General features: G+C 40.3%; 1 protein-coding gene across 1 annotated transcript; it reads right to left on the bottom strand.

Moving 5' to 3' along the window:
- Positions 1–204: 204 nt before the first annotated feature.
- On the bottom strand, positions 205–25019 carry MBTPS1 (membrane bound transcription factor peptidase, site 1). Its single transcript, XM_072346160.1, has 23 exons — positions 24842–25019; positions 23391–23880; positions 21793–22050; positions 21161–21364; positions 20701–20811; positions 19948–20057; positions 19418–19534; positions 18378–18445; positions 17678–17780; positions 16779–16930; positions 15671–15832; positions 14926–15070; positions 13752–13940; positions 12966–13138; positions 11890–12005; positions 10099–10255; positions 9121–9245; positions 7728–7805; positions 5003–5143; positions 3251–3382; positions 2646–2772; positions 1795–1925; positions 205–1022 (listed from the first exon to the last, which is right to left on the bottom strand). Exons 2-23 carry the CDS (start codon positions 23575–23577, stop codon positions 826–828), a joined length of 3183 nt encoding a protein of 1060 aa, XP_072202261.1. The 5' UTR covers positions 23578–23880; positions 24842–25019; the 3' UTR covers positions 205–825.
- Between the last annotated feature and the right edge of the window lie 1167 nt (positions 25020–26186).

The following is a 26186-nucleotide window of genomic DNA, read 5'->3' as shown; positions in this document are numbered from 1 at the left end:
AGCGCTATGTCTTTTGTGCCATTACCTTTGAGCGCCATCAGAGGTGTGAATACACCTTGTTTCAGACTGTCAAAATCCCCATCACCCTGGTGCACATTTGTTTTAAGGACAAAGAGGGAGAAGGGAAGGGATGAAAATTTTCACTATTCAACAGTTTGCTTTCACTGATGGGCAGCAGAAAGAAAGCCATGCAACACTCCATCTCAGCTTCATATAGATAACGTATTTATTGAAAATCTGCTTCACCAACAATGGTGAAATCACGACCAAGAATTACAAAACATCATAGTAGTTGGCTTTATAAAAATAAACTGCGGAACTATGTCAAACTGATTTGTACTAGTCTCTCCTGCTCCCCTCCTTCCTTTGATGAAGTAAGTTACACTCTTCAGCATTAAACCATTCTAGAAAATTGCATCCTATCCAAAAAATGCACTTGTGTTTCCTTAGCAGAGGTCCTTAAAGTGACTTTTCCCCCCGCCCTCCCCAACAATAAATATAGAAAATAGCCTCTAAACAAATAAATTTTAGTTTGGTCAGCTTACAAAAAAAGGTCCATTTTCTCCCTCGTGGGCTACGTAGTGACTAAGCAGCCTGTTCAACAGCATTCAAGTCTTTGGTGGGTACGGCTGCTTAAAGCTGCAGTTTTATGTACATATGATCAGTTGAGGTCCTTTTTTTTTCCCCAGAGTCCAAAGACAGTGAGATGATGTCAGATGTATATCGCCAGTACGATCACCACACTTGCTGCACTTTTGCCAGGAGTGATCAACTATCCAGGAAAGCAAGCAGTAAAAGGAGGTCATCTTTGGCAAGCGAGAGCTTTCACACAGAAGGCGTCTTTGCTGGATGAACCTGTTGCATGAGCTGCGGCCGCTTCACTCGTGGTTTTCGCCTCTTTGGCCTGCTCTTTGCTTTGTTGATCTGCACCACAAAGAACGCCAGAACCACCATGGCACCGAGAAAAGCAAAGACTGGAATAGTCTGTCCTACGTCCTGGTTGTACCGTCCAGGCATTATACCTAGAGAGGCAAAGAGGTTTGTGGGCACACAAGCTACAATCAGATTACATTTCAGACAGGAAGATTAACAGATGCAGACCGATTAGCAGAAATAAGACAGGATGCTAACTTCACAGAAAAGCACTGGCATTTCCACCTTGACCTACTTGGGAACATGAAAACATAACCCAGATTTCCCTTGCAACAAGAACCTTCTATTCATCATGCCATAAAAGAAGTGATTCTGCTGCTGCTGCTCTGGAGACTGCACTGGCACATGGTGAGGACAAGCTACACAACCCTTCCTTTTTAAAGACATCATTTCAACTTGCAGCTCAGACTGAGAAAAGAGCATGTGTGAGGCATTAAGAGGCTTCCAGCTGGACATGCAGCACCAAGCTTGTAAGGAGCTGTTCCAAGTGCTTTACATTGTTAGTGTAACACCTTCCCCAAAGCACTGCTCAGACAAATTCTTCTGGACTCTGCTTTTACATCTGTGTGCTCACACCAGAAACTCTCATCAGCAGGAGGTATTGTCACAGCTCCCAAGGGCAAGAACTACTGCCAAAATAAACCTGGTTTGACCGAAGAGCACTCATCAAAATAGTCCTCTCTGTATGCCACACATGGCTCCTTTCAAGTAAGCTATCCATAGGCAAAAATATTTCTCTCAGACTTCATCAGTCAGTCTTATACAGCACAACCTTATGGACATTGCATTTTTTCCACAACTGAAAGGAAACGTGTCTTCCCTTGACCTACAATACTATCATTGAAACCTTTCAGTACATACCTCCAGGAATGTCCCATGCTCCACTTTCTCCAGGGGACAGTGGTCTCACCTGGGGTCGGTTCTGTCGAAAACTGGGCAGAGCCACTTTATCAAGGTCGATGGACAGTAATTTTTGATGTTTCCAAAGGTTGCTAGAAGAAATGTAAAGACAGAGATGTCTGCCCACTTACTTCAGTAATGCAAGGAACTTTGCAGAAACATGCATTGAAAGCGACAGCTGAAACCTACCAGCTACTCACTAACTTGGACCTGAGTGATAATCCCATATGCTCTTTAGGTTTTGCAGCTTACAGGCCTCCCATGTTCCACTCAGGTGTCACAGGGATGCAATTATATCAACAACTATTTATTAGCAACTTATTTACTTATTAGCAACTTACGATTTATTAGCCCTTTCTTGCATGCAGACCAGCAGACATTGCCATCAGGAGCTCTGCAGACAAGTATGGGCTATGTGCTGATGCCTTTACCTCCAAGTGACTGACAAATAATACACCAGAAGGCAGTTAGGCAAGCCGTCCCAGGAAGTGTTTCAGAAAACTATTTCAAAGGCGTGCGCTGATGATGGATCTAAACAAGCCTTTGAACGTTAAGTTGGAATCACTCAATCATAAAAAGGCATTGACTTGAAGCTATTTTTAAAATCTGTTTCACAAAATACAGCGTAACTATCAGGTGAGTCAGAGTTATTCACTGAAGTGGCATTAATCACTACTTCCTCTTTACAATCTGGTCTTTCTCTAGCAAAGGAATTCCAGCTGTCCTTTTCAAAAGCAGATGGAACAAATAATTTTCAAGCTGAACTTGGAAGCCAGACTTCTTATAGAATGTTAAGACAGAAGTACACTAACCTGGGAGCAGTTTCATTCAGAGGCTGTGCTTTGGCCCAGGAGAGATGAGGACAAGCAGGAAGGGAACGGGGTTTAGGGTCTCCCAAGTGAGCCTCTAGCACCTTTGAGTATCGATGGAGATGGTTACCTGCGATTCACAGCACAGAACAGACCACATCAGAAATACAGTTCCCAACATTGGCCTCCAGCTAAATGGAGCTGCTGTAAAATCAGGAGCTCTTTACAGTAATGACTAAATCTCAGAGTTAGAATTGTTAATTCTAATTATAAGTCCCTTACAATACAGTAAGACTGTGCACCTACAGTAAGCCAAGTTTTGCTGGCCAGCACGTAAGACCAGATTTTATGCACACTCCATATCCAGTAACTACAATACCTCCTAGCAGAATGGAGGCACTGAAAATACTCCTATGAGCAGAACATTTTCTTTAGTCAAACCACGACAGCATCATTACAGATCCCTAAGGCTTGTATGTGCTTTCTTTTAGAAAAACATCAGAGCTCATAACAAGCTAACCTTGTTGTCAAAGGCCTGCCTGGGTATTTCTAAATTCCACTCAGACATCCCATCAGTTGCAGACTCTTCTCATAGATAAGGTTCTCACCTTCCATCCGCTCCGGGAGAGCATAGCCCTCTCCTGATGGCGGTCGCTGTCTGTTTTCAGAATGGCTGACACTTGGAGGCATCACACCATAGGAAGTGTACTGCAGGAGGGAATCCAGGAGCCAAAAGCAATCTGTGGGTTTCATAGACCCGAAACAACACGTTCATTAAGTTACATTTCAAATGGCTCATCTTACTGTTAAGTAGTATATCATAACATTTAGAAGCATGAGTAATTTCTCATTCTTGTTATTCTCCTTCTGAAGTTCTAACTAAATAGATGCAACTTTCAACACTCCTCCTCCAGATAAAAATAATCTGTTCACTCTTAAAATATCTTCCTGTGTACCAAATCAGGCTTTTTGGGGAATAGGTCATAAAATGGAAGGTTTCCAGTACAGGAATTCTAGTCTGGGAGAGGCCATCCAAGTCCCTGAAAAAATTAGGGGGTTTTCTCAGGGAACTGAGAGCTTCTGTTATCATTCATTATCATTTCTATGAGAGGAGAAGGAACCCTTTAGGAGGATAAAATAACACCCTGCAAAGAAAATTAAGAACTAGGTAGTTTTTTCAGTAGAAAGTCACAATTCCTTTGATTTCTCAAGCTTAATATGAAAAAAATGAACTAAAAAAGAAAAGGGAAAGTTTCTGGCAACAAACAGCAGTAATGGGATAGACCAGTCTGGGAACCAACATTACGATATACTTCATCATGGTTTGCCTTTGCATTTCAACTGCATTTTCTCCTGAAATACCACTGTGTTCCATCAAGAGCCACGCCTGCTGAACAAGCACTCCACTTGGTTAACATCACAATTGCCTGAAATTTCCATTTCAGAAGTGGAATGACATCCTACCACCTATTCCACTGATCACAAACAACTTTTCTCAGAACCTCTCCTCCCAGGGAACACTTGGCTGGGAACAGGAATTAATCTTCATAATCCAGGTCCCGTCCCCCTCTTTGATTGTTAAAGAGGTCAATCAGATTTTAAGGATTTATATTCACAAATGCGAGGAATTTATTTCAGTTACAGCAACCGATGTCTCTACAGGAGACATCGCTGGTTCACAACTTCAAAGCCAACTTTCAAGGATTTGATAGCCTTCCCCTTCTTCCTGTATCACAGGTCACACTGAATTTAACAGCACTAGGAAAGTCACAGAGCACCATTCTCTACTAATGCTCCACATCTTCACTTAGGCTAAATGCTCTCAATAAACTACAGCACACAGAGAAGGCACTGCTCTGGTGTTACGGAAGGGAACACTGCAGAGGGATGAGAAATTGCAAAACAAAATCCGTAATGCTATGTAACATCCTGAAGTGCATCAGGGCAAAAAGTGAAGAGATCTCCTAATGGTCTCTTCACAACTTCAAGCACATGTTTACAGTTCCTGAAAACAAAAACACTGCAAAGAAGGGAAAAACAAAAACAAAAAACAACAATACAAAACCAACCAATCAAACAGAAAACATTAAAATCAACATCCAAGTCATCTGCAGTGGAAAAACAGGCCAGAGGTGTATAGGGGGAAAATGCTCCCACTCATCAAAAATCCATTCTTTTATTCAAGCTGCAACTTACACCATTTTCAGCAGTTCTGCAAAAACAAGATTAATAACCAAGCAGGAACTGTCCAGAGATTCCCCAAAAACGAGTTTGTGAGCTGTGTGTGAGCTGTTACTAAACCGTAGGACGTTTGCCTGCTTAAGAAAAATATTTCTTCCTGCATGTCGAAGCATACACACCTTTCTGTCGATGGCTGTCATCCAAGCAATTAGAGTCACCGTACAGAACGATCCTGCCACCACCTTCGGAAGGAACTTGGTAAAGTCCCAAAATAGGAACATTTTCAATTACAGCAGTCTCCTGTTTTAAAACTTCAAGACCTAAAGCAAAGCACGCACAAATTTCATTGCCTAAGAAGCAACACCAGCTAGTCTACACTGCAAATTTACAAATGCCATCATGCCACTCTTCATGTCACACATTTATGAAAAGTGTTTTTTAAAAAAGCTGTTTTACAATAAAAATGAAGCTGCTCCAAGACCCCCATCATGAAGCTCTCTACTGATAGCAATGGCTTCTTAATTTTGTGGAGAACTGAAAAAAAAACCCTCTCATCATAGATTATCTTCAATGTTCTTGAATAAAAAAATCCAAATATTTTCATGAACAAGTTTTAAACCAAAGTGATCTGCCTTAAAAATCCCTTTATGTTGTTTTAGCTCTTCTACAGAAGGCCACATGCAGCATCTTAAAAATCAGCCATCACAATGCATACTGCTCTTTGCTGGCTGATTTGCTGTCATGTCTATCGACTGCTACAAGAAAATCTACTATGCAACAAAAATGAGAATAGAGACATTCCATGAACTATGACATCTGTCTGTTAACAGCAGCTGTGAGATGAGGGCTCTGACTTGTTTACAGAAGCAATTCAGAGGAAGCCTGCCTTAAAGTCTTCCAGGCTTGCATTTCAGCAACTCCACAGTACTGCTTTCCCTCGCATTCTGCCTGTTCTCCTTTCAATTTACGAACAAAGATAAGTATGGTCTAGTAAGGATACATATTCCCAAAGAACAAAAGAAACATGAATTTTCCACTCCTCGTCCCCACTTGGGCCAATTGCAGCTGCTCCCCACCCCAGGTACTCTAATAGCAGGTAGAGCCAGCTGTCACTGCACCCAGCCCTGCCCTGCTCCCCAGGATCAGCCTCTTCTGAAATACTTGCACCACTATCGCTGAGAGTAATTTCTGAAGTATAGTTTATAAGACTGTCTCTGAAAGCATGGAAAATTACTGAATAATAAACTGGCAACTTAAGATATGCTTGTGAAATCTTTACTGTGCTAATTCACACCATCAATGAATGGAAAAGATGAAAAAAAAGCAACTAAAGGAAGGCATCTTGATATGAATGGGCACATGCAGCAAAACACAGAGGGCACACAACTGTATTGCATCTCACAGGTATTGTATCTCCAGTGAACTGAAGGCTGCCATAAACAGCAAGAGAACCATTTTAGTTTCTTCATGAAATGAAGTCTGTAGAAAGCCATTTTTAGATTAAAGGTTTCCCATCTTTAACACTCACTTCAAAATCCAAAATAAGATAACCAGCTTCAAATGCTAAGTATTTAGGTTGCCTTTACTTTTTTACACTGTCTTCAGAGAGCAGAACCAAAACACAGAGCTCTTTTGTTTCATGAACCGGAATGAAAAGGATTCAACAGAGAAATCAGGTCCAGCAGGCTACCTGTCAAACACACTGTCTCTCTTTTTCTCTCATACTAAGATAACCAAGTCATCACCATACAGCACTTCAGGGATATTGTCTGCTCTCAAAAAGATTCACGACTGATTTCCTCACTGTTCCAGAAAATGTCTCCATTGGCCCTTAAAAATAGATATATATATATTTTACATTGCCTGCTGCTGTTACAGCTCTGAATTACTACGCCATAAATAAGATGCTACAGTAAAACTAAAGAGAAAGGATAAGCACAGAAAACATACTCCTCCAGTCTGAAAGTACAGCCTTCCTATGTGCCTAAAATGTTTCCCTTAGGAGATACCAGTAAGAGATATTTTGTCTAACAAAGTCCTCCTTACCTCTATCTTTAGATCATCACAGCTACCCAAACACTCACACCAAATTCAGGAATGATTACAATAATTCTGTATATGGACAGAGCTCAATATCATTTACAATTTGTGAGAAACATGGACAAGGAACATTCCTTTCCCCATGAAGACACACACAATACACATGATGGGTTTACATATAGCAAATACAATAAAAGACAGCATATGTACATTTGGATATTGCTGTACTGTATAAAAACTAAACTACATAAAAAATATATGCTGTTTTATTGTAGCTTCCTGTTAGATATCCAATTAGACATAATGAAAAAACACCTACAATGAAATCACAGAATGACTTAGATTGGAAGGGACCTTCAAGCCCATCCAGCTCCAACTCCCTCCTGTGGCACAGTGCCTCCCACCAGCTCAGGTTGCCCAGATCCCCATCCAGCCTGGCCCTGTGCATCTCTAGACATGGGGCACCCACATCTTCTATGCGGCAGCTTGTCATCCCCTTAGTAAAAAAAATTCTTCCCAACATCTAACCTAAACTTGCCCTCATTTAGTTTAAAGCCATTCCTCCTAGTCACACCATGCAAAAAGTCAGTCCCTCTCCTGTTTACAAGTTCCCTTCAAGTACTGGAAGACTGCAATGAGGTCCTCCCGGAGCCCTGTCTTGTCCAGGCTGAACAACCCCAGCTCCCCCAGCCTGTCTCTGTAAAAGATGTACCCCAGCCCTCCTTCAACACATTCTCAGTCCAGCCCTATGCTTGCTTTCAATGCATTTTTCACTCCGCAATTCTTACACCTTTAGATTTTGTAACTTTGCTTTCAGCTAAAAATACTACTTAAAACACAGAGAAAAGAGAAAGAAATGCATACCTTGATCCTTAAAAGTCTGTGCAATTACAATGCCATCCTCTGGAAACTTCGCAATACTGCATCCTGATGCATAATTCACTGCAAGACAACACAAAATTACATTTACAGACTAAAAATGACAACCTTCCCACCATAATTCAGTCAGCTGTCAAAACAGGCATAGAAAAAAACTCCCCGGAAATCTCTGGATTTGTGCATTTTGTACATGTATCCACAGATAAGGCATTCCTAAGCACAGGTTCACCTTGCTTTCAAACCTTTCTGTTTAGGACACTTTTTTAAACTGAAAAGCTTTACCAACTACATAAAGAAATACAGTAGTTCACACTACTTATAGACAGAACGCATCTCCTTCAATCAGTACTGGAGAGTGCACTGAGCCCTCAGTTCTGGTGCCTTCTCTGTCCACATGCACATTCCAATGAACTGATCAGAAGACAGAGATTTAGAAATAAAGCATGAAAACATCAGGTGGCTTGGTCAGAAAAAAAAGAAGACTGGCTAGACCTAACAAGTCTGAAAACAACCAGGTCATGGGCCTGTGCCCTGAGAACTCAGAAACAGTAAAGCGTAATAACTTCAGGCTACTGCAATTCAAAAGATGACAAGAATAGGAATTTATAAAGCATCTCAAGCTGCTGAGACACATCTAAATTCCAAGGTATATTCCAAGGAAAGTCTCCCCACTGATCTCCTTCCTCCACAATTTCAAATTTTCACTTTACCACAAAACTAAAACCTTGACGAAACTGAACGCCTTATTCTGGCAACTACAGTTTATATTACAGACACATACAGACAATACCCCAAGAATACTATTCAATGAAGTGCACCTGGAATTCAACCATGAAGAAAGGTTGAGGGAACTGAGCTTATTTAGCTTGGAAAAGAGAAGGCTCTGGGGAGACCTCACTGTGGCCCTTCTAGTATTTAAGGGAGCGTACAAATAGGAGGGGGAACAGCTGTTCACAAGGATGGACAGTGACAGGACAAGGGGGAATGGTTTTAAACTGAGACAGGGAAGGTTTAGGTTGCCCAAGAAGGCTGTATATGCCCCATCCCTGGAGGCATTTCAAGGCCAGGCTGGATGTTGCTCTGGGCAGCCTGGTCTGGTGGCTGGTGATCCTGCACACAGCAGGGGTGTTGAAACCAAATCAACATTGTGGTCCTTTTTAACCCAGGCCATTCTATGATTTTATGAACTCAGAACATTTACTATCTCATATGAAAATGAATCAGTATAGAAAGTAATCATTTAAGCACGCTTATTAAAATCTTTTTGCTCACTCTCAGAACAGTTCCCTTGACTCTCATTCAAGGTGAGTCTCACAGAAACTATTCTCCAAACAATCTACTGCCCATAGGCTGCACCGACAATGACTCCAGTACTCACTTTCGTGACTTGCCATGGTAAAATCACCTTCATACAGCCCATCGCTGAAGGCCATATTCCAGACAGAAAGCAGGTCATTTAGAGCTGGTATATTTGCACCTCCAGTATCAGGCATCCACCACTGTCTATAGAGAGGGTAACAGAGTTTATTAGTATATAGCTTGTGTTACAAAAAAATCCTCTGCATGTAGATTTTTTTCCAAGTTCCTTAAATAATGAACTATATCTCAAAGCCTCATTTAACTACTTGAGCACACAAGCAAGCTGTCCCTCTTTGACACACCTATGCTTCTGAACAGAAGTAATAAAATGGTGCAAAGTTCTCAGTACATTCCAGTTTCCTACATAAATTTGCTAGGAAAATAAATAAATAAATAAATAAGTCTTAGATTATCTACTCAATAAAGATGAAGAAAAATCAGTTGCGTCTCTTGCTTCCAGTATTTCTAACAAAGCAAAGTGTCACTTGCTCCCAAGCTGCAGAACATAGCTTTCAAACTTACCATGAAACATGTGGCAACTACAATAGTTATGAGGGTCTTTTTCACCACTGCTGATATTAGTTTATTTCCCTCTATATAATATACTGGAGTATTTCCAGTATTGGGTGCACAGTCCAGTAATACAGTTTGTAAGCTGCATTTGCTTTTTATTCTGTTCTCCAAAGTGAAAACATATCCATTTTCCTTTGCTAGTCTCCAATCTCTTACTTCTTCCTATTGAAAATGTTTTCCTGGGCTTCAAAAGATTACATTACCAAGTGAGTGGTTCACAATAATGATAAAGTAAATAGGTATTCTCCTTCAGCTTCACAGCTAAAGGTCAGTGTTACTCTTGAAGTACTTCTTCTTAGAGGCAGCATGAGAAGCAGTGCAGGTGATTAAATACAATTATCACACAGAATTTTTAGGACAGTATATCCACAAAATAGCAATTCCATGACATTTTATTTCCTATAAAAATGAAAGAAATGCATACCTTGTGTTTTCATCATAAAACTTGACTTTTCTCATTACAGATGTGTTGTACCAGTCACTGAACACGATAAGTGAAAGTCCATTATCAACATCCCTCCTTAGCTTGGTGATCTCTTCAGGAAAATACTCTTCCTCACTGTCCACCATCAGTAAAGTCCCTGCATATAAAAGCAAAAATGTTGTTTGTGTTATTGTGATTACTATTAGTAACCCATGCAAAAGTTAACACAAATGAATGTTCTGCACTTTTTCTGCATGACTAAAAAGAACTAGCAATCAAACAAGTAGATTACTCCTAAATATCAAGCCATTTCACTTCTTGACTTTCTGACTGCCCAGAGAGGTGGTGGAATTTCCATTCTCAGGGATAATTTAAATCTTGGCTGGTTAAGGATCTGGATGATAGAGGTTGGTACAAGTTGATCTTTAAGGTCCCTTCCAACCCAAGCCATTCTATAAGAAGCCAGACTGCAGAAGGGCTGGACTTGGATAATCTCTGCTGCTCATTGCCACCTTAACTACAGTGTCACTGTATATTAACTATAGTCTAAAGACAAAATCATTCATGTTCAGTGGTGCCAAAGGCCAGGATCACAGAGAATGTTCTGCTACCTATTCTAATTCCGAAGCCTCATTCTGCGTGGCTTATAAGATTGGAAGAAATTTCTCTGCTTCACTAAACCTGTTCCCATGGAAGTACAACTCTGAAGTAATTCTGTTTATAAACATATAAGAACATTTCTGACTTAAATTATTTGCCCCCTGCTGCTTCTACTGAAGGTTTACCAGAGTCGTGATTAGAAGTCTTCTATTCCTGTTTTTTCTTCATTTCATTTAACACATTTATTCCACCTCCATGTGCATTTCTGTTCTCTTCCCTCCTTAACCCCTACTTACTTACACTCCTCAGACACAGAAAGCACTCATCTCCCAGCTCAGTCTATGTTAGCAATCCAAAACCCAAACCTTCTAGTCTCCTAGTTTCCCCATTCTCCTAAGCAGAAATGTGAGTTGTGGTTGACAAAACTACCCATGCAGAGCAGGCTTGTCCTTGTGGTGCCTTTTCAACGATCTAGGAGTCTCAGAACAGAAACTACTTTGTTATGCTTTTACAGGCTACCATGCCTGTCTTCAGTTGTGTATCTGCTAACTCAGAAAGCAATATTTATCAAAGAATCAAGGAAAAGGAAAGCCTACTACTGACATTTCCAGAACTAAAAACCTGTCAGGAGACTGCACCCTCGCTTCACAATCTATTGAAGAACATCCTAGCCCAGAAGAGAAGATGGTCTTTTTGGAGTAAGTCAGGGCCAACTAGAGGGTCACCTGGGAGCAGAAAAGACCACAGACAGTTTGTCCCCTGCCTGGCAAATCTACATCTCCAAACCAAATACAGAAGAAGCAAACCACACTGATCTGCTAACATACTGTAGGAATGTAATAATTTCCCACTATTTTATTTATCCACAAGTATCAATGTTTTAAAATACCACTACTGAGAAAAAAAGAAAAAAAGGAAAAAAAAGAAAAAAAACAACCAAAAAACAGAACAGACATTCTCAATTTGAATCTACAATTCTTTGACTAAGCAAAAATCTTCAGGAAAATACAGTTCTGCCTCCAGAGAACTGCAAACAAAAAAAACAAACAAACAAAAAATGAGAGGCTTCTCCCCTTCTCATTTTTTCAAGATAACGATAGACAACTATACTAATTCACCAGACTCCCAAGTAAGCCTGCACAGCAACACCTTACACTAATTAACATCAGCATATAAACAGCACATGCTTACCATACTGACTTGCATCGAAACACGTAAATGGGGAACCAAGAACCTCAACAAAGTAACCCATGCTTCTTAGGTGCTGATACATGTCCCTGAAGTTTGTGTGGATATGGTCACCATTCCTTAGGAAAAGACAGAAGAAAACTGTTGAAGACATTCAAATTCGGCATGTAGAAACCTGATTTAAATCCTCTAATTACAGACTATTTCCTAGTCCCTCTTCTAAAAGGACTATTTATTTTTTTGTTCAAGGGATAACCTGTGGTTTCCCAAGCATCATCTCCTCTTGCAGTTTTTTTCCCAACTAACATTGGTTCCAGGTGCTACAGAGGTAGTAACGTAGTCAGAGTTAGAAACTGAGAATGTCCCTTAAAGAGCACAGTTCCATATGTTTGCACCACATCACACAGGAGCACTGCTGCATTAAAATCATGTATCTTTCACAGGACCTCCTCCTTGCTGAACAGTCTGTAAGAACAGCTTTAACTATAAGGTTATATATATAAGGCGGGAGCACACAGGATGAACTGTAATTGCTGGAACTCAGGAGGGGAGTTCCACTTGTCCTATCTCCATGTTCCAAGCAGCTTCACGAAAGCAAGTCTTGTACACTCATCCAATAATCTACTTTTCTTTTTTTTTTTTTTTTTCATATGTTTGGATGCTTTCCCTTTCCATCCATGAAAGACTATAGGTCAGCCACTCTTTATTTTGGTAAGTGAATGCCAAAGTGGCTAATTAAGTGTTCCTCTCAACTCCCTGACAGAAATCAGGGCATAAAGGAAAAAAATTACACCATGAGAGCAAAAAAACCCTGCATCCTAAATGTTTAAAAATCTTTTCATTTTAAATGAATCAAAACCACAGAGAGCAATAACAAAACAAAACAAACAAACAAAAAAATAAAAATTGCAGAAAGAAGCACATAGGAGCTAAGAACTGTTCATGGATTTATTAGAAAATTCCATGCCACACTGAATAAGGTCCCATGAAATAAGGTGCTCTCTGCACTCATTAACATTATTATGTATCATTAATGTGCAATCAAGAAATACTGATTTAATAGAACCTGAGATAAATACCAATCTAGTGGGTCATTCTTCATCCTCAAATTATCCCTAGGGAAGTATCCTGGTGGATAACGGAGATTATGATATTGATCCCAAAGGACTCGCTTACTACGAGGTGGAGTAGGAATAATCTTCACTTTTATTGGCAGCTTCACCGTCGAAGTCTGCTCTGCACCATTCTTCGACTGAAGGACAGAAAAACCACTTCGAAATTATTTTCCCCTACAGAAACATTCACCAACTGTGGATTGTAAGAGACTGGTAAAACAGAAGTATCTACTGTATTTTTGCTCACCAATACCACCAACTAAGAAGAACAAGAGTTTACTTCTGCCTTAAATCACCTTACTATGTTTTCTACATGCTCAACTGCTTTTATTTCCACTTAGAACGTAAAATACTTTAAATATGCTACAATTGTAATCTGGTTCAACTGTTCAAAATCTTAGTCTTCTCAAGAACAGTTAACCAGGGTTCTGGGAAAATGATATTTAAGTCATCTCTTTTTCAAAACACATTACTCAGAATTCATAATATATAAATGCAAATCTCATAGACAGGTTTTCTAATACTAAAGCATTTTCAATTCAATGGATAATGTTGCACTCAGTTGTAAGGATTATTATTTGTACTTTTCAGTGCTTTGACCACTATGACCACTATCTAACTTATGCTTCACCAGAGATGCACTGTACAAATAAGGGTTTGTAGTGAAGTTTTAATTAAAACCACCACCCTCATCCCTAACCAACCTCCCACCCTCCCCACAAAATAGAAAAAGAAAAAAGCAGAACTAACTTTATTTTCTGCAGGAGATGATACTGTGATCATAACATGCCCTTGAGCAATGCCTTCCCAAGATGCTGCTTTCTTTGCTACAGAGATAGAAATTGCCAAGTATCCAGACCAAGGCCATAGCACAGGGGAATAGGAGAAAGCCACTTCAATGTTATCCCCATTTTGTGGGAGATAGGGTTGCCAGTCTGGCTGTGAAAGGAAGAACATCAAAAGTTGGTAAAATAGTACTTGCAGTCAGAATCATCAAATCTTATTCTTCGGAAGATTATGCCTAATTTCAAAACGTACATAAAGCCCAGAAGATACATGTTGTGACAGTGAATCAACCCAGTCATGACAGACTTAATGATCCAGAGTGTAGACTTCCCAGAGAAAAGACTCTAGGAAGATATATAAAAAGCACACCACATGCACCCAGTTTAACATTTTGGGGTCCTGTACAAAAAAATGCTAGCAAAGACATGAAACTTCCTTTCTATAACAAAAGTGGCTATATAAGTGTAAGAGACTCAGGCTGATTACACTGACTGTGTCTAGGCATTACCATCAGCTATTTATAAGACCTCTTATACTCTTAAGTGCAAGTTTAAATCTGTAACAGACCTTAGGATTCACAGTAAGATGCTGAAATTAAGCTCAATTACGCTGGCAAGAGTCTTGGGATAGGATACTTTCCCAGTTCATGTATCTGTTTTATGTTTACCCTTAAAAAAACCCTAAATTCTCCTTAGCCAATCAACAAATTCAACATTACTGGCAAAAAGCAACAGATTTTGCAGCAGGCCTTGAGAAGTCAACACCTTCAGGTCATTTTGATCCAAGTCAATAGTCATAATTTGTAACATCAAGATCCTTTTCAGTGAATTCTTATGCTCACACAAAAGATCCAGAAGATCTTAAATGCTAGCAGAGAATTTAAAGAAATCTAAGTCAGTCAAAATTGGTTTTACAAAGACAAAACACTACACACCCTTGAAACCAGCGCATTGCTGGAAAACCTGCAGATTGCTCATGGGGACAAATCCGGGTGTGTCCTTTAAAACCAAATGTTCTGCATCTCCTGTTCTCACCACTATGAATGCTTGTATATTCTATCAAATTTATTAGCTGAAGTAGTCCTTTCTAAGAAGCTTTTATGAACACAGTCGGGTCTTCGAAGAATGTTTAGTCTTACCTTGTCTATAATTCTCCCAGTGACTCCCATACCATTAAGAATAGTAACATTAACAATTGTTGGCATGCCTCCATAATATATGGGCTGAGAACAATAAGGCCACATGTAGGGACACTCCGTCAAGTCAATATAGCTTGGACTCAAACTACAGGAAGGACAGAGGAGATAAAATTTAACAAAAGAGAAGAACAAACAAGTAGAAATACAAGCCACTACATAAAACTGATGTATGAAAACATTACTGATAAAACATGCCAGTCGCATCTACTCTATCAAGTACTCATCTCACTTCTCAAATTTGTCCCAAAATCTTCTCTTCCCCTTTTTTAAAAATTGGAGAGTGTTGGGTTATTTTAGTTTTGTTTTGTTTTTCTTACAAAGCAAAAGAAGCTTTTCAGCACAGTGAGAACGTTCTTCTGGAAAACTAAGATGTAGCTACTGTTCCATTTCATTCTAGGTTGCATTATGAATAACACCAGAGAGTTAAACTGAGCCTAGAAAGGAAAGTAAATGTAGCTCCGAGACTTCAAGCCCCTACACTGCTCTAACACAGGTAGAAAATACAGTGATTTTTCATAGCCTCTACTGTCAAAATTCATGCTTCCTGATTATGTAAGATCTATACAAGTTCACTTTGTTGCATAAGCACAGACTGCTCAACTGTATCAGATGCACACCATCTGCTCTCTTAAAGAAATACAGCAGACTGCAGTGTATTGTTGATTAATTAAGGATTAAAATTAACCTGGCCTGTGGTTTATAGCTGTTGAGGATCTGATAAGCTCTCAGAAGATCCAACTTGCCATGTCCTTGTTCAAACATGTTGACTCCGGGAAGTCTACGTGCTGATGCAATAAGTGCCTGCTTCATACTTGCTGGATTCACCATTTCACGCTTCTGAACTGTGCTGAAATGGGAAACAATGGGTCACTTTAGGTGGCCTTCATTCTAGTTTCTAGCTAGTCTAGTTTACATTTTGCTTTAAGGCTCTGTTTCATTTGAAGAAAATGCAAATAAAAATTAGGTTGCTGCGTACAACATCTACTTGATTTCTCCCTGCAACAGTTTAAGATGGGAACAGGAGTGACAATATTATGACACTTCTCTTGAAAACCAATGCTGTATACATTTTTCTCCTTACAGCGTGCTCCATGACCAGTTGTCACTACCAAGGTAACACTTATATATGTTAAGTGAAAGATTCTGAAAATCCAAGCCCTTGTAGGACGCTGTGATCTTCTGTTGTGTAGCTCATGTGAGGTGGGGGTGATAGCTTTGCTGTCCAATGAAAACTGCATGATTTTACATAGGAATATGATTACTTTGAGTTTTGGACAGAGATTTTTTTCAAATAAAATTTCTTATCCTTAAGCAGCAACAGTGACAAACACAAAGCAGAAACTTGTAACTCCTACCTTCCTTTCAAACTCTTCTGTGCGCAGTAGGTGAGTTACGCAACTGGGTAATAACCATAAAAGCCCTACATACTGTAAAACAGGTATTCAGATAGTTATCAGCTACAGGTGCCTACTTTGAATAGCTGCTCTTTTACAACACAAAAAACAAAAGCAACTAAATATCATAAAATATTTAACAAAATTACTTTGTAAAACTGTTCTCCCTAACTATATTTTCAAATACCTAGCTATTCAAAACAGTCCTCAGGTTTTTCCCAGGAAAGTCAGAGCCGGTCAGAGACAATAATGTCTTGGGTACAAGAACACCAATTCCATCCCTTGAGTTTGTTTTCCTACACATAAATGCAATATATTTTCATTTGGTGGATCCTCTTAAGAGTTTCTTATGGCCTTCCTGCATCTGTATCTTCTAAGGGGCTGTTACTAAAGGCTTACCTTACTAACAATGTGACAGCACCCGCCACTACAGGAGATGCTACGCTTGTCCCAGAAAGAGAGCGGCATCCACCTTTCATACCAGAACCTCTCACTCCAGAGCCATAGGTAACAATATCAGGCTTCACTCTACCATAACCTCCAGGCAGCTCCTGTGAAAGAAAATGGATGAATCCATGTCCTGATACATAAAGAACACTGGCTGTTTCATTTAAGTATTTAAACTAACTAATGCAAATAATTCAGAAATAAAATTATCAGATAGGGTTCAGCATCACAGAATATCAAATAACACCTAAAGAAGGACTCAAGCCATTTACAGCAACTCCTCAGCATAGTGACCCAGGAAAGGTATGTCAACAAACACTCCACCATATTAGTTAAGCATGAAACTACTGACAAAACAATAATCCCTCTGCTACTGGTTAATGAGAAGCAGCACAAAGGAAAAAGATATATCAGAGACGTCAATCAAGACCACAATGCAATCACATATGAAATCATGTGTGCAGTACATGCACTTCAGTTCAACAGTCAACTACAAACTGAAAGGATATCAAATATGCGCAGCATTACACATACCATCTAGAAAGGCTAGTTTTCTATTAAACAAAGGACTTAGAGAGATCTGCCCACACAGGACATTGTAATTCAAATGATACTTGGCATTTTACAAATGTAAGAACAATGTCAAAAGTTGGCAACTTTAATGATAAATGATGAGGATTAAGCTTCTTGCTTCAGGCCTTTCATCACTTTCCTACAATTCTGATATCCCATGAAAATTTTTATCACTGTTTACGCCACAAACATCAGCTGCTTGCTATTATCTCTCTGAAAAAGGCTCCCTTTTTAAAATCTTTATACAAAAGTGTTTGGCTGCTGGTCAATTATCTTACCCAAGTGGTCATTCCCCTAGATGAAAAGCGAGCTATATTATCTTCAAAGTCAATGCCACCTACTCCAATCACATCCATCTGGTCAGCAGGGTTATTGAGAGTCCTACAACAAGTTGGGAGTTATCAAGACAACAATAATTAAAAAAATTAAGACCACAATTAAAGCCATAAATTTATACTGAAAACAGAAACACTGTCATCACATTTTTGTCAGTCATCCTTTCTAACCTGCACAGAAACAAATTTTGTTCCTGTCTGATGTTTTATGACTAAAAAAAACTTCTGAAGCACTTAGTGACCCAAGAACTTATACTACCAAACCACTTTTCTTCCAGACACAACAAATTCTGATTTTAGGCATTTATTTTAGAAATACAATGCATAGCATTCTGGTTTAGCATTCCGTATTCTTTAAGCCTTATATTTATACAAAGATGTCTGCTTATACTAGTGCAGCAGTATCAGTCGAAGTCCTGTCATTCCTTTCCTAACTTTTCACTGTCTGAATAAAAAATAGTCACCTAATTCAAAAATGTATTCTAAGGCAAATGATGAAACAGAGGAGAATGTCTAACTTAGGTCACTTTCTATGAATACATTACAGCAAAAAGAAGAAAATACCCTGCAGCCCAAGCACAACTACTATCAAAAACATTAAACATCATAGTTGCTTTTCTTTAAGGTGATCTCTGAAACTTACCCATACAACGGGCCATCGTTGCCAATAGCAGAGACCATGATCACGTTGTTAGCTGTCAGTTCCCATACCTGCAAAAAAATAATATTTTTAATAATGTTCTGCTGCCAAAGAAGGGACTTTGAGAACAAATACAAACTCCACAGGACATGACGTAAGCAACTGATTAGTCTATCTCTCTTTCTTACTGAGACTTACAAAATAAGTACCTCTCATTGGTATATTCAGTACTACATGCCAGCAGTTCTTAAGATTATGTGATCAATAATGGCCTTAAAAGCTTCCCTGCTAACTGTACTTACTCAGGTTGCATCAAATGAAAAACTGCCTGTAAGAAAACACTCCAGAACAAAAATGAAATAATTCCCTCAAAAAATTACTCAGGGGTGAGTACTAAAGTCACTGTCAAATCAAATTTCAATGCAGATTTTCATTTAAAAAAAAAAAAAAGGAACTTTTTAGGCACACCTTTTTCAGAAAGATTTTGTCCTTTTAAGATAATTCACTCACTGATTTTTAAGTATATATCAGCAATTCTGGGAACCGTGACACAATGATAAACACCTAATTCCATCTTAACCTGAAACAAATCTCTAATTACAAAGCTGAATCGACTACCCATACTTCTTATTTATTCATTCTTAACAATCTGCCGCTGCATTCATTTTTAGCATGAGACAAATTAATTATGCAGAGATTTGAAAAATCAGGGCTTGATTTCAGTTAAGCTTCCTTCACTAAGACTCCAGTTAGTTGTCTGCTTGTCAGTCATGCCTGCTGGCAGTACGTGCAGCGTTTTGTAAAAGGGCGTGTTTCTGCAGCTCTGTGAATACTTTGAGTTTGTGCTGATTTCTTTTTTACCCACTCCCTAAAAATATACCTAAAAGCCTATACACCTGTACAAAATTTCTCTCATGCACATGAAACTCCTCAGGACTGACTGCAGCATCAGACCTTATCAGAAGCAGTGGTAAACAAGCAGCTCTGCAAGTCCAGGAATACAAACAACATGGCTATGGGAGCTTTCCCTTTCTCGTACCAACCTTGTCAACGAATGGATGATCCATGAAGTCTGGTCCACCAATACTTAGATTCAAAACATCTATCTTCTTTAGAATTGCATAATTAAAGGCATCCAGAAACCAAGATGTATATGAGACCTACATAAGAAAGAAGAAAGTAAAAACTATCACTGGAAAATTCAGCAGTTCTATTACAGAACAGGCTTCAGAGAGAGAGAGGTGAACCACCACAGAAATAAAAAGCACAAAACGAACACTGCTCTACTGCTATTCATAGTGCTCAGTATATTTATATGACTGTTTAACTCTTATACAGATGAGACTTCCACACACACAATTTCTGAAGAATATACCAGATTTGGAAACCCTACGAAATTTGGAGTAACCTTTTAAATAGAGAAAACACTACACATATATATAAAAGAAAATATATCACACATATAAAAGAAAATATGTCAACATTTACAAGCACTCGCGGCATTTCCCAATAAAAGGATTAAAATAGTATTTATCTGGAAAGATATACATTAAAACGCCTTTAAAACAGCTACCTGGTTATTGGTGAACACTCTAAAAATGTGCAGCTCTGCATTTGGAGCAAACCCCTGGCATTCTCTCATGCTGGCTATCACACCTGCTACAAAAGTTCCATGGCCCAAACCTATCACAGACAGAAGGTAATAAAATGAGATGTTAGAAGCCAAACCATTTCATTTTTACTCATTTTCATTGTTAATCAACAACTATAATAAAATGTAAGTAATAAAATAAATTAATGATACCTGTAAAAGCATGTGGTCAAGTTACAGTTGGCACATGAAAAACAAACACAAACATGCTGCAGAAAATAAAAGCTTTTTTTGAATCTTGACTGGCATGAGTCAGTTTGATGAGAACTATGTAAATTAGAAAATACATCAGAGCAAGCTCCCAACATTCAATTAGCTTAGGACTGCAGAGTAAAGAAGGAAAACACTCTCCCTCTTAAGTAGGGAAACACATACACATGGTGAAACAGCAAAACACGTTTTCTTCCCCTGATGTTCTTCAAAAGCTACAATGAGATGCCGCGTATGATTCAAGGGAGACAAAGGCAACATCCTCCTGGAGCCTTTAAATTATTTGTTGAATCTGATAAAGAGTACAGAACTTTCCTGATACTGTAAAATTAAGCTTAAAATCTCAAGATACACAGCTTCAATGAATGTTAGCAGATGTGTTGCCACCCTATCAGCAACAGTAGTTTTTACAGTATGAAACAGCACTGTCAGGAACTCTCTCACCAAAAGCACACAGTAACTCACCATCATCCAAGGTTCTCTCGTTAGTCCAGTTTGTTCTCTCCTTCACATTTTTGAAATGTGGATGTTTCTCACTCAGTCCAGTGTCAAACACTGCTACTCTTACACCAGCACCTATGACAATAAAGGACTGATTTTCCTGATTCACCTTCATAACTAACATGTTCAGTCAAGTGAATGAAAACTTTTATGTTTGTAGATTTATTAACTTGTGGCTGTAAGGCAAACTTCCTGCTCCATTTCAGAAATCAAGCAAAGATTCCAAACAGAACTACTTCCTCTTAAGAACAGTATGCACGTGCACACACAAAAAGCGCTCTGGAACAGTGCACGTCAAACAAAATACTGCTCAACATTTATGGAACTGGCATTCAATGAGATTAATACATGCAAGCCAAGTAATTTTCCCTTATGCTACACTTGTTTCTCAGAGGTAATTCCAAGCCAACAAACAACAGCATACCTGTGTAACCCATCTGCCAGAGGACATCTGCCTGCAAAGTCTGAGCAACTTGGCGAGGGATAGCTCTCAACAAACGCCTGCTTGAATGTCTACCTGTTGCATGCCAGAAGCCAGAACCCAGAGAAAGACTTGCCCTTCTCAAGGGACGAGACGACTGCCATTTCTGAGTCCATCTGGTTTCATTGCAGTGCAACAAAGAATCAGCTACGTAGAATTAGGATTAAGGAAGAAAATAAAAAAATAAAAAAAAAAAAAAGAACGTATGAGGAAAAACACAAAAGATTTTCTGCTTACGCAAGTATCCACATCACAACTGTTACAGCAAAGAGTTTAGACAAGTAACCGTTTTTTCCAGATGTATTAATGCCTTCAATAATAGTGAAAGCTTCAATTTTTCCTATTACAGTGGCCAATGAACTCTGGTAACCGACTATTACAGAAGAAATGTCTCTACGCTGTAGATGGATGCATCACAATGCTTTTAGAAAGGTACAGTAAGACCTTGATAATTTCAAAGGCAAAGGAATAGACTTACTAAACAAAAACCAAAGGGCACTTCTCATTTGTGTAATGCTAAGCTAGTCTTAAATTTTCCAAAGCAGATCTCATGCAAGCACATAAAAATTACTTACAGTCTGAATATTTGAGTGATCGGAAGACCTTCCGCTGAGGTGTTACTCGCTTGATGTTTGGATGATCTTCCAGTGTCAGTACGCCATCCTTCTGTTTCTCATTGATCTGAATCACCTCAAAATCACTCGGATAGTCGCTGGCTGGGTTGTTGCGAGGTACAATCCTCCAGTTCTCAATACCACTGCTTTTTAGTGCGCTCGAAATAAACTTACTTCTAGCTTTAGCTGTGAAGTATCCATTAAAAGCCACAATATACTCTGGAACAAGAGTACAGTTTATCAGAACTGATGCTTATTAAATCAGCTTAGTCACGCACTCAAGTTACTGAATATTTCTTTTTCTTTATCCAAAATAAATAATCACAATTGAGACACTTTTTTTGTTTTTTGGCTTTACAGGTCAGAAATTTATTTCCGTACTAAATAAAGTTTTTGCACAATGAAGTGCTTAAAATATACTATGTTTTCAAAATGAAAGCAGAATTGTAATAGCATGGAAAGGTGAAATGACAGGGGTGAGCACAGGTCAGGGAACAATGAACTGAGTTTTAGGGAAATTACTGACACCAACTTTGATATGCACATAGAACAAAGCTGGTCCCAAGAGTCCAGCCCTCGATCTGGGTTAGTAACTTGTGGGTGGATTGCAGACACTGCCACAACCACCTCAACAAGCCCTCTGCTAGCTCATGGACAAGATGCCATTACTGACATTGTGTGCAAATGCTCAGGCACACACACAGCTCCATTACGGGAACAGACCTAGTAACTATACCATGACAAACTGAACACTTCCAATAGAGTCAAATTAGTTAGTTTGTTACATGAAACTACAGTTTCAAACACAGCAGAGATGTTATCAAAAATGGCATCTGTGCATTCTGTAAGAACTACAGATGATAAGTGCTTATTGTTCATCCTTCCACTAAAATGCGTAGCCATCCATACACCACACCTACGTTACACTTATCCCACAGTTCTATACACAAACAGCTGCCACACCAACACAGACTGCACTCTATACAATGGTATCTATCTTTCCTTTTACACTTCAGTGGCTGGTGCTGTTCAGCAATGAAGACCACATCCTGTTCAGCACCTATTCTATTTGCTCCTCTCTACAGCTATCCTTTGCTATTTCAGGAGTGATACCAGCCTTAGCTCACCTTTCATCTGCTCCCTCTGCACTTACATTGCTACTTGTCCACAAACATATTATCACTTTCAAACATTTTTCACAGAAAAAAAAAACAAAACCACACATACTTCCCCTTGCCTTTCTCACTCCTCTTAGTCGGTCAAAACAAAAAGCTATGAAAACATACCTAAGCAACCATGTTGGCACAGCTGAACCTCCATGCTCTACTGTCATGTTTAACATACTTCTTATAGCCCCCCCCCCCCCCCCCTTTTCTTGCTCTTCAAAACCTGTGTCCAGTTAAAACACGAACCTTCGTAAAATTCTTTCTCAATCTGAATGCAGAAAACTTGAAAGCTCCACCTGTGCCTCTGAATATTACCATTGCACAAACACTGCAATTCATTAACGTGAACGTGAACATCACACAGATTTATATTTTTAAATGCTCGACCATTACCATGCTCCACGACTGTTGAAGTGAACTCCACTTGCAAAGTCAGGCGAGAACATCCAGGACATATGTGAGCCTCATGAGAGGAATTCCCTAGTCTGGTGCTGAAGTGTTTTTTGCCACAGAGTAAAATAACAACCAGAACAAACCAGATGTTTGCAAACTTCATGGTCACAGAAGAAAATGGTTTCATTCCAAGAATTCCATATATTCAATTCACACTTTTCTTCTTTATAAGCTAGTTCATTTCTCTTTCAGTAAATGCTGATTTCACTGTGCCGTTCAACTGGATATTCTTTGAGCTGTGTCCGAAGCAAATACAGATTTCATTGTCTTTTGAGGTAAAGCCTAATAAACAGGCTCATTTCTTTCTACGTTTCTTCTCCATTTTGTATTAAATGATTCGGTCACTCATGATATGGTAGCTGAGTCCTGTACTCCATTTCAGAGAGCAAAGTTAACTCCCTGGAATTAGCAAAGCTGTTTGCAAGCTGACCTGCAAGGCAACACTGCAAATAGTTAGATCCATGTTTATGTAAACACATAGCCTGAAAAAGCACAAAAGACAGATTCCTTCAGCAGTTAGCATTAGAAATGACAAAGAAAAAGTTGTTCATATGTTTCATTTAGTAACTTTCCTAGAACACTCAAGTTTCTTCCTGGTTCACACCAGGAACCTGTGAGATATCCAGGTATTAACCTGGCAATAGAGCAGATAACAGTGACAACTGAATTCTACTGCCCTTCATGTAAGTGCAGTAAAAACAACAAACTGACATGTAAGGCCCATTGCAAGGAAAAAACAGAAGCAAAATGAAGCATGATAGGAAACGTCTGCAGGTACTTCAAGAAGCATGGTGGTGGGTTGCTATTCTCTACTCAGGAACACAGATTATGATGATAATGCTCTGGAATGTAATTTGACACAAGGAGAATCAGGCTGAACCTCTATTCCTGTGGCTGGCAAGGACAAGAAATATCACTACAGGAAGCAAATTTTTAGTTCCTAAGCTTGAAATACATTACTGTTATGAAAGGAGGCTTTCAGGTTTTCCTGAGCAGGAACTTGGTTACCACATCATGGGCATCTGAGAAAACACGGGCAGGGTTTGCAAATGTAACAGCGTGAAGATAAAGAACAACGTGGAAAATCCTTTTCACATATAGGATTCGCTTCTTCATGTTCTGTTCCAGGGTGGATTTCAAGAAACATTACGATGCAATACTAACGCTGAGCCAGGAACAGACAGTGGAAAGCCCGTGTGAAGATGAGGGAAGAGGAAGCCTTCCTGCCCGGGCTGTCCCACAGCACTGCCCAGCACTCCCACGGGCCGCAGTGCCCGGCACGGGCGGCCACACCGCAAGTCCCGACTGCCACCGGGGCTGTTATCGCCGCACAGGACACGAAGCAACACCAGCACCGCCATCCCACCCGCTCCCCCGCCCGCCGCGCTCACCATGCCGCAACTGCCCCCAGCCCCGCCGCCGCCATTTTGTGCAATGTTTACCACAGCGCTCTCGCGAGAGTACCGGCGCTGCGCGAGGGACGGGCGCATGCGCAGTGAAGCGCTGGGTGCGGGGTTAGGGGTGCGTGCCGCTTGTGTCTTTTCCCGAAGAGCTGCGTTCTTCTGCGTACTAAAAATAAAGATAAAATCAAAGAATTGTTTGTTATCACGTTTGAGGACGTGACTGAACAGGGTTTAACGGTTGTGAGGGACTGCTAGGGCATGCTGTTGGTAACGGGGAGTGACAAAGCAAGCCCTACTAGGAGTACAGCAATAGCTTCATAACTGTATTTAAGTCTTATATTAAAAACTATGTATTTTTCACTCGGCCTCCTTTAAGTCCCATTTTCAAGTACGCACTGCAGGTGTACGATGTGCTTCTAACAACCTAAGTTGAAACAAACAGCTGAGAGTGTGCTCGGCTGCGGACAGAAGGAGCCAAGTGCTGAGCGCACCTCCCGCGCTGCCCGCGCCACGCTCCCTCCTTCCCCCACAGGCGGAGTGCTGGGCTGCGGGAATGCGCCGCAATCACAGATATAATATGTAATAGAGAATATAATAGATAATGGAGAATCACAGAACCGGTAAGATTGAAAAAGACTTTTCACATCCTCAGGTCCCAGCCCACCACGTCCCTCAGCGCCACATCGCACGGCTCGGGCGGCTGCAGGGATGGTGCCTCCCCCCCTTCCCTGTGCAGCTGTGCCGCCGCCTCACTCTTTCGGAGAAGGAATTGTTCCCGGTACCCAACCTGACCATCCCGCGGTGCAGCTTGAGGCCGCCACCTCTCACCCGACCGCTGTTACCTGGAGCAGAGGCCGACCCCCCTCCCCACAACCCGCTGTCAGGGGTCGCAGAGCCACGAGCTCGCTCCCGAGCTCCTCTGCACACCGACCCGCCCCATTCCCTCCGCCGCTCCCACAGCGCTGTGCTCAGACCCCTCACTGCTCCGCTCCCTTCCCTGGACACAACCCAGGGCCTCCATGTCTTTTCTGCAGGAAGGGGCGCAGTGCGGAGCACGGCACTGAGGCGCGCCCCCAGCAGTGCCGCATGGACAGAAACCAGCTGAAATGAGATCGGCCCACATCCCACTCGAGAATCAGAAGATCTGAGCCTCAATAGAGCAGAGCTGATTTGTCTTCCCAGGCTGGCTTGCAGGTTCACCTGCAGTGCACTGAGCCCAGGCACTCAGGCAGTGCTGCTGGAGTTCAGGAGCAGAGGAGGGCTGCCTGCTCCATGCTATCTGCCTGAAGCACAACCAGAGCTGCTCCAAAAGTAATGTCATCTACTTTAAGAT

Source organism: Excalfactoria chinensis, chromosome 11 (genome assembly GCF_039878825.1).
Source record: "Excalfactoria chinensis isolate bCotChi1 chromosome 11, bCotChi1.hap2, whole genome shotgun sequence".
Taxonomy (NCBI): domain Eukaryota; kingdom Metazoa; phylum Chordata; class Aves; order Galliformes; family Phasianidae; genus Excalfactoria; species Excalfactoria chinensis.
The sequence above is the reverse complement of the archived record's forward strand: the minus strand, read 5'-3'. Positions and strand labels throughout refer to the sequence as shown.

Excerpts from the sequence above, each read along its gene's own strand:
- MBTPS1 (XM_072346160.1), bottom strand. The coding sequence starts at position 23,577 with ATGAAACCATTTTCTTCTGTGACCATGAAGTTTGCAAACATCTGGTTT. Across the intron at positions 13,139-13,751 it reads CATCTCCTGCAGAAAATAAA|TCGAAGAATGGTGCAGAGCA; the intron begins GTTAGTTCTGCT and ends TCTGTCCTTCAG. Across the intron at positions 5,144-7,727 it reads ACAGACTTTTAAGGATCAAG|GTCTTGAAGTTTTAAAACAG; the intron begins GTATGCATTTCT and ends GCTTTGCTTTAG.